General features: G+C 29.1%; 2 protein-coding genes across 4 annotated transcripts; both read right to left on the reverse strand.

The window, feature by feature from the left end:
- Positions 1–809: 809 nt before the first annotated feature.
- LOC124931741 (reticulon-like protein B9) lies at positions 810–2,115 on the reverse strand. Its single transcript, XM_047472289.1, has 5 exons — positions 1,827–2,115; positions 1,572–1,752; positions 1,332–1,473; positions 1,199–1,268; positions 810–1,114 (listed from the first exon to the last, which is right to left on the reverse strand). Exons 1-5 carry the CDS (start codon positions 1,948–1,950, stop codon positions 945–947), a joined length of 687 nt encoding a protein of 228 aa, XP_047328245.1. The 5' UTR covers positions 1,951–2,115; the 3' UTR covers positions 810–944.
- Positions 2,116–2,236: 121 nt separating this feature from the next.
- On the reverse strand, positions 2,237–4,189 carry LOC124931743. Of its 3 annotated transcripts, none has more exons than XM_047472290.1 (3): positions 3,965–4,189; positions 2,717–2,945; positions 2,237–2,577 (listed from the first exon to the last, which is right to left on the reverse strand). In XM_047472290.1, exons 2-3 carry the CDS (start codon positions 2,894–2,896, stop codon positions 2,404–2,406), a joined length of 354 nt encoding a protein of 117 aa, XP_047328246.1. In that variant the 5' UTR covers positions 2,897–2,945; positions 3,965–4,189; the 3' UTR covers positions 2,237–2,403. The 3 variants fall into 3 exon arrangements, 2 of the variants coding, with proteins under 2 accessions (XP_047328246.1, XP_047328247.1); XM_047472291.1 differs by lacking the exon at positions 3,965–4,189 and adding an exon at positions 3,362–3,517; XR_007098710.1 differs by lacking the exon at positions 3,965–4,189 and having other exon boundaries at positions 2,449–2,631; positions 2,717–2,853.
- Between the last annotated feature and the right edge of the window lie 4,575 nt (positions 4,190–8,764).

Raw genomic sequence — 8,764 nt, forward strand, 5'->3', positions numbered from 1 at the left:
CCTTGTTCCCAATCTAATATCTTATATTGAAGTCCTTTCATTAAAGTTGTTTTGTTTGTTGAGAAGTAATATAGTTAAAATTTTTGAAATTAATTATTAAAATCTTACATTTATTTAGAAGTGAAAAATGTTTGATTTAGTTGAATTCATAAACTAGTTAAATACTACCATTTTAAATTTACAATTATAAAATTTTACTATTTTATAAGTTTATAAATAATTTGATTTTATTATTTTAATCTATTTTATAATTTATATTTATATTTGTAATTTATAATTTATTTTTAAAATGTTATTGTTTATTTAAATAGTAAATTTGTATAACTGATATTGTAAATATCTTGTTTTTCTCGTTTATTTTGTAAATAGGGAAATCCAATGATCTTGGGGCGGCTTTAAGTTGAGGATATTGATGTTTGGATTATATCATTTAAGTATTCATCTTTATGATATTTTATAATAAAATATTTAAAATAAACTATTTTTTCACATATCCTTTGTTATTGTTATTTGTGTATTACATTTTTTCAATTATTAATTTTATTTTTAAAATAAATATATTTTATTTTTGCTTTAAAATAATATAGTATTTAATTTATTACATTTTTGTTTAGATAAAAAAAAATTAAGATATTTGTGGCATAAATAGTGCATAATGAAAGTATTGAAACCCGATCGATTAAAACTCGTGGTTGGTTCGATTTAATTCATGAAACCGATTATTACAAAAGAAACAACATTTAACTTTGGAGATAGGACTCAGATTTATTTTCACTAATGTCTCGTTGAAGAGCTTATATATGATAATCAAATTAAAGAAATAAATAGATTCAATTTAGGGCATTGATTTATTCAGCTCAATCTAGTTACATTGGGTAATTTGTACAACTTCAAATTGTGATTACACTTTAATTAAGCAAATTTATTTTTGATTTTCTAACTTATTACTTTCCTTTCTTTTCTTTGACAGGTCCTCTTGGGATTCTTCCAAGAAATTTTGAATCAAACTCCTTGTATGATTTCCTCATGCCATAGCCCATTTTGCTTAGAAGATCATCAACTTCTTCCCCGTATTGCTCGTAGACATATGGTATAGTTTGCGCAGCCAAACAACCTAATCCAAAACAAGAACTATAAATTACCCGTTCGTAAAGAAAACAAAGACAATTTTAAAGGTTCCTCGTTGTGAAATACTTACCCAAGAACATAAGGTTCAAGGTGCTTATAGAGCTTCCAATTATCGACAATATCCATAACGTCACAATAGCCTATAAAAAAAATGTTCATCATATTCTTATACAAACTAAAAATTTTAAAAAATCTATACATACCATAACGAAGACTTTGGCATTGTTTCCAGACGCGACATGGAAGAAGATTGATAGGAATAGTTTAATTCTCTTATGAATGAAACGAGCCAAATCTTGGGCAGCGGATTCTTGCAAGACGATTTTAGGAATTTCTGGAGGAGACCTGTAATCAAATGAATTTTTATTATTTTGTCACATAATTGACTAATTCATCTTTAGATATTGAATATGAGAAAAAATGAAGTATAATATGTCACGAACCATCTGAAAATATCTGCCCCTACACACCAAAGAAAGATCACAAGCATTGTAGTGATGATGATGTGACATAAGAACGTCACGAGATTGTACTCGACAATTTCGAAAAGAAACCATAGGAGGGTAACCCCGGCTAGAACAGCACCCGATATCTTAGCATCCTTCCATAACAATATATTAGCGACTGCAAAGTGTTGTATCATATTTATTTAGATGATCACAAATTAAAGTTCATTATATTGAAAAAAAAAATGTAACCTCTTCCTCCTCCGAGAATTTGATGGACTGGCCTTTGACGGCCTAAGGGCTTCTTCTTCCCAATATGTGGTCTTTGACGATGATCATCATCAGAATCGGAAGAAGAAGAAGAGTGGTTTGGCATTGTTTGCGGTTCGTTAGATACTACTAGAGATTTTTCGATAATTGTAAGAGAAGAGTAGTATTGGTGTTTATGGGATTAGATGGTAGAATTGCTTATATAAGTCATTGTTATATGCAATTGGATTCTATGCTTGTTGATGGGAAGAATAAAACAAAGTGGTGAAGAAAGGAATGGCTTGGACTTGCACCTTAAAAGTTTGCTTTGTATTTCCTCTACTTTAGGAATCTTTGTCTTTGCAATAATAATTCAATAAGACAAGGTGTGACCGTTAAATTGAAATGTAATATACAATCAAATTCCTAAATATTATAAATTTTTAATAAATATAAGAAAAAATGTTAGATTGAAAAGTGAATTCATTGATCTCCATTATGATTAAGACAGCATTCAAGTCAATTTATGTTACTGAAACAACAGAAAAAAGGAAACAAATTTGAAGAATGTTCAATTTCTTCACTTCTTGGCCTTGGAAAATCGGAGACATCTATACTTCTCCCCGCTAACAGTGATTTCAAGAGCCCCGTCCTGGTTATCTTGATTCGATGCAGTTCCCATCAGCACGGTTTTCTCTTTCTCAAGATTTTCTCTCTCGATTTTCAGCCTTGCTTCTTGTCTAGCTATCTCTGCCTGAGACATATATATACGATAGAGCCAATCATTTCATTCATCAACAAGATTCACCTGATCCATTATTAATAACACTATTCTATTAGCACAATCATAGGGGAAAAGGAATTGGGATAGTTTGTTTTTTAGCATTATATACCTCTCGTCGAGAGAGCTCAGATTTCCAAGCAGCTTCGCGTTCTGCTACTTCACGTTCTCGTTCTTCAATGTAGCTTTGCATTTCCCTTTCCTTCATGATTCTATCTTGTATGTCTGCATCCAGTGCGTCCTTCAACTCCTGAACAAACTTGTCTACTACTGTTTTTATTCTCAATGACATTTTCCGCACACAAATTACCCTTTAGCCCTCCTCCACAAGTGTAGAATATCTGAAAATCATTTGCAACCGCTGTTTTACTAAAGGGCTTCAGAATACAGCATTATGTCATCACATAGAATTTTTTTTTTTTTATCTCAAATGGTGTATCCAATTGCAACCCCCTACTACAATCCACGTAAAACTGACAACTCATGGCAGCCTTTAGTCATCTGAGGGCCTCGAGAATTTACCCCTTATCACATCATCAATCACTTCATCATTCCAATAATCAACCAAAAGCATGAACCACAAGTCATTCACATCATAAGTTTAACCAAAAACTAGTGGAATGAGAAGAAAACAACCATTGTTCAAACAAAAACTGGAAGCCTAAATGCAGGAGCAAAAGGAAAAGGATCTCACTTAAGGAAACATTCAAGACTCTACTCAAAACTCATCTCAATAGCAAAACTGTTCAAATCTTACTGTTATAGTGGAGATCTGAACGAATTCTCATGGTTTTTCCTTGTCGCATTTGAGTAAAATCTGGGTGTTATTTTTCTAATCTATACACTTCATCTCCACTTCCTGATTTGTGTTTACAGAATAGGAGATTCAATATCTTTATTCACATCAGATTACAAAATCAATCCAATCAATTCCATTGGATTTAAGAACAGTCAACCTCCTGTTAGTAAGTACATAAACTGCCATTTTAAGTTTAACCTAATTTCCTCCCTAGATACCAATATATCATCATACTAGACATAGAATATGCAGAAAACTTATTCACCAAGACTTGAAAATCTGATATTCTACAGAATCTTAGTGAAACTCTAACAAAGGGCAAGGCTAAAACTTTACCAATTTAAAATCTGAACATTACCCACAATGGCATGAATCATGAGTCAAATTTAATTCGAATTGAGAAAACAGTAAACACTATAACACAAAATCAATCTACACTAAGTAAACTCAAACTGAATCGTAACGCGACCTAATATATACAACTATTACTATTGCTGAAATCCCTTGTTTTCTTTCTAGTAAAGAATCAGAGGAATATTGTAATGTAAGAATATGGAGTACCTAATTTCCGACGAGCTCAGGGGTACGACGTTGCTGGCCGGAACTTCCCCCTTGTCGGAATCGTCAAATGGTAGAGTTTCCGGTTAACCTATTCGGCTCATTTGCAGGAATCCAAATTTGGGATGATTTATAGAAGATATGAATCCGAAATGAGGAGTTAGTCGATGATGATGATTCTGTCTATTTCTCTTGCTACCGTGCTTTCTTCCCGTTGATTGTTCGTCTTTCCCAGACAACAATTTTATTTCCATAAGAATCCAATTATGCCAATTATTATTATTAGAGATCTCTTATTATTATTATTATTATTATTATTATTATTATTATTATTGAAATGTAAACTTATTATAATTTTTAATTTTTATTTTTTTAAGATCTATTTAAATTAAAAAAAAATAAACGTTTAAGCACACACTAACACATCATGACAAACTAACACATCATAACAAGAAAAGAAAAAAATATATAATAAATTATTTAACTTGTAAATTTTTGAAAAAAACGATTAAATCATCCGAATAACACTACTAATTTTCATGAACGAATATTAGAAAACGGCATAAATAACAAAAATAATTCATTCAAAAATAATTTGGATAGCAACTCAAATTTTTATAGTCTTGTTTGTTATGTTTTGAAATCCAAATTTTCTTAAAATGATATAATTTGTTTTCTTTATTGAAAAGTTAAAGTTTTTACTATTTATATTGATATGTGATTTTTTTTCAAAAATCAAAATAATATATATATATATATATATATTGTAATATGATGTAAAAAAATATTGTTTCATCTATTTTTTATTTAATTCAATCACATTTTTATATTAAATAAAAATAAAATCAATTTTACTTTTATTTTATCAATTTTAAAAACTATTATGATTAAAATGTAATTATGATAAAATAATAATTAAAAAATAATAATGTGAATTGGAATATTTCATATGGTTAAAAAAAATAAAAAATAAATGAGAAAACCAATTAAGCGGAAACATAAAATTATCTAAATAAGATCTTTGTACTGATAAATCAATTTAATATGGTAACCAAGTGGATCAAGTTTTTTATAAAAAAAATCAAATATCTAAGTTCAAATCTAAGTAGGAAGAGGTGGATTTACTAAATTTCAAAATGTTAGTGTCTGTTTGTTTGATTTAATTCATTGATGGATTTATTAAAATAGATTAAGTCTCATCTTTAGTCTAGCGGCAATAAGAGGTGGATTTTCAATCCTAAGTTCCTATGTTCGAGCTTGTCAACCGGTAAGTTATGCGCCTAGTTAAATGGTTAAGTGTGTTTGCGGGCTACATACTTAATCCGTTGTCCCATTTTAAATCCACTCTTCTAGCCTAGCGACAATAAGAGGTGCCTCTTCTAGCCGTGTCTTTGCTAGCCTAGCGGTAATAAGAGGTGAATATTAACCATAAGTTTCTAGGTTAGAGTCAGTCATGCGGCAAGTTCAGCGACTAGTTAAATAGTAAAGTGTGTTTGCGGGCTACATACTTAATCCGTTGTCCCATTTTAAAATCCCCTCTTCTAGTCTAGCGATAACAAGAGGTGGATATCCACAGCCTCCCTGAAATCCTGGGTTTGAGCCCGTCAGGCGGTAAATTATGCACCTAGTTAAATAGTTAAGTGTATTTGCGGGTTATTTGCTTAACCCGCGAGAATTAGTCGCACTCCATATGAGAAGTGAACTCACGTTCTCAATTTTTTTTTTTATAAAATATCAATATCAAGGTATATATTCTATTATAAAATATCAATATCAATCTTGGTACATATTCTCATCCATTTGAATAAATAATGATATATTAACAGTATATATGAAAATGTTATTAATAATAAGAACTAAGAGAATTAAAAATCTCATAAATAATATTATATAATATCATGTTCAAATAGTACTCTCTTTTTTCCTCATTGTTATAAAAGTTCTGGTGACTTTCAAAGAAAACTCAGAACTCATTCGTGGAGTGAGTTATGGGTCAAAAAATATCATTTTATCATATCATATTTATTTTTCGTTGATGTCTTTGCATGGTTCAGGCTACCTATAAGAATTTTAAACATCTTCAAATATATTTTATGCTTATTCGGTGCATGTTACGATGTTTAAGTTAATATTAATAAGTTTAACATCTTTTTTCAAATTATGTTTCAAGTAGAAGAAGGATGAGGTGGACAAATGTGTTGGGTTCAAAATTGGTGATCTTCCATCAACATATCTTGGTATGTCATTATGGACTAAATTACGATCCAAGGTCTCTTGGGACCCGATTATCACTAAAATAGAATGTAAACTGTTTAGATGGATAAGTAAATAATATCGAAAGGGGGTCGGTTAATTCTTATTAAGAGTGTGTTGTAATTTATGTCTACATATATGATGTCGTTATTCATTCTCCCCAAGATTGTAGCGGTGAAAATGGAAAAAATAATGTGTAAATTTCTATGGGGATCTTCTAACTCATCGTTTTGTCATCTAGTTCGTTGTGATAAAGTTAAATGTTCTAAAGATCAAGGATGTCTAGATATTCGAGATCTTATTTCTTTTAATAAGGTTCTTCTATCAAAATTGTGCAGTAGATTTGCAATGGAGCCGAATAGTTTTGAACATCGATAATCAGATGTAAGTATGGTAATGATTGGTTAACCTAAATGTCTAATTATCTAATGGAGTGTAACATTTGGAGGGGAATATATTCTATATGATAAAAAAAATTTGTGAAAGTATAGATTCATTATGAGGGATGGTTCTTCGATTAGATTTTGGGATGACATTTGGTGTAGTATCAAAAGTCTAGCTACGACGTATCCTAAGCTTGTTTCCATTACTATATGTAGAAATGTCACAGTTAAGGACATGTTTGATCTTCGGTCTAATAGTTTTGCTAGCCAAATTAGATATAGAAAGAGATTAAACATTTTGGAGACTTCATTCCAGAATAGAGATTTACTTTTGGTAGGACGCAAACAAGTGTTGCCGTCTAAACAAAACGTTATGCGTTGACAATATATTGATAGTTTTCATTTGGGCATTATTATAAGTTGTTTGCTAAGATGATTCTACATACTTTTGGTTGGGAAAAACTTTAGGAGTCAAAGATTTCATCCAAGATCTCGTTCTTTGGATGGAGCGTTAATGGTGAAATTCTAACAGATGATTTGTGCATATAAATGTGTATTATGGTTAGTCATATTGTCACAAAGAGGTTGAATCGACTACTCATTTACTTTTACATTGTCGAGGGATGACTTGTATTTGGAGTCTTTTGTGGAGTACTATTGGGATTCATAGGGTGATGCTCGAGTCTTTGGGTAGTTGCTAAAAAATTTGGATTGATGTGGCTGATATGATATACATACATATTTGGGTTACCATCACAATTATGTTTTTAGTACATTATTTGATTTGGGGGGAATCGTAGAACTTTCAATGATTGTAGTCGTCTCATGCGTATAATTCATAATACTATAGTATTATTGATGTTTTCTGAAATTCGTTCAGGAAAATAGTAGAGTCTGTCGAAGAATTAATCGTTATTTTCGAGGATTTACGATTTAAAAAACTTATTGAGTACTTTTTTTATTATTTTTTATTTTTTATTTTCATTTCATGTTTTTTCGTTTTATTTAAACAATTTTTTTAATTTTAATATATATGAACCTTTTAAAAAATATATATTTATATAAATACTTATTATAATATCTACTACATTGAATATATATATATATATATATATATATATATATATATATATATATATATATATATATATATATATATATATATATATATATATATATATATATATATATATATATATATATATATATATATATATATAATAGCACTCCAAAACACAGCTTATTTTTTTTTGTTTGGGACTAAAAATCACACTAAGGATTCAACTAATAACCTCGAGATTAAATTTGTTTACTCATCTTAACAAATAATATAATTGATAGTTTGTTTATAAGTTTTACATTTATGATGTTATTTTATTATTTTTATTCCAATGTGTGTTTATAAATTCATTAACTGTTATTTTAAGGTTGGATTCTTATACTAATTTTATTAAATATTATTTTTTTAAACATTTTATAAGATTGAACTATTTAAGTGATGTGAACCGACTCAACGAAGTGTTGGAATCAATTCAATAAAATAAATCATAATAAATTTGATTTGATCAATTCGATTTGAACTGTTTCGATGAATTTAACGATGAGATTAGTTTAGTTATAACTTAAACAAAAACTATTAAAAAAAATAGTTTTCTTCATCAGCTTAATTCCTTGGAAAATGAAGATGGGCATAGGGATCTCCTCACCTTAGAGCTGGCAACTCTGAAGTGAGTGGATGAGGGTTCGATGTCCTAAACAAAACAAAAAAAATATTTTTAGTTTTTAATTCAATAGTTATATTTGATTAAATATAATAAATTTGTATTATTTTAATAAAAAAATAAAAAATAACATAATTTAATTTATTAAATACTATGTTAATATATATATAGGATCAAACCTAATTAATATTTATTTATTTTTATTTTGGATGCCCGGTGTGGAAGGAGGTCTAGGTGGGCCAATTAGTTAGCCTAAACCTAGGGTCGGCCGGCTCTAATCCAAAACTATTACACATTATTTTAAAGAAAAAACATGTAACTTTGATTGAAAGATTTGATTGATAGAATAATTTTTGATAATGAGATAAATGTTTATTTAGAATAAATCTAAATACAAGAATGTCTTGCATTTTAGGAAATATTTTTCAATCTCATTAGGACTGTTT

Source organism: Impatiens glandulifera, chromosome 3 (assembly GCF_907164915.1).
Source record: "Impatiens glandulifera chromosome 3, dImpGla2.1, whole genome shotgun sequence".
Classification (NCBI taxonomy): domain Eukaryota; kingdom Viridiplantae; phylum Streptophyta; class Magnoliopsida; order Ericales; family Balsaminaceae; genus Impatiens; species Impatiens glandulifera.

Excerpts from the sequence above, each read along its gene's own strand:
- LOC124931743 (XM_047472290.1), bottom strand. The coding sequence starts at position 2,896 with ATGTCATTGAGAATAAAAACAGTAGTAGACAAGTTTGTTCAGGAGTTG. Across the intron at positions 2,578-2,716 it reads CTGAGCTCTCTCGACGAGAG|GCAGAGATAGCTAGACAAGA; the intron begins GTATATAATGCT and ends TATATGTCTCAG.
- LOC124931741 (XM_047472289.1), bottom strand. The coding sequence starts at position 1,950 with ATGCCAAACCACTCTTCTTCTTCTTCCGATTCTGATGATGATCATCGT. Across the intron at positions 1,269-1,331 it reads ATGCCAAAGTCTTCGTTATG|GCTATTGTGACGTTATGGAT; the intron begins GTATGTATAGAT and ends TTTTTTTTATAG. Across the intron at positions 1,115-1,198 it reads CTTGAACCTTATGTTCTTGG|GTTGTTTGGCTGCGCAAACT; the intron begins GTAAGTATTTCA and ends GTTTTGGATTAG.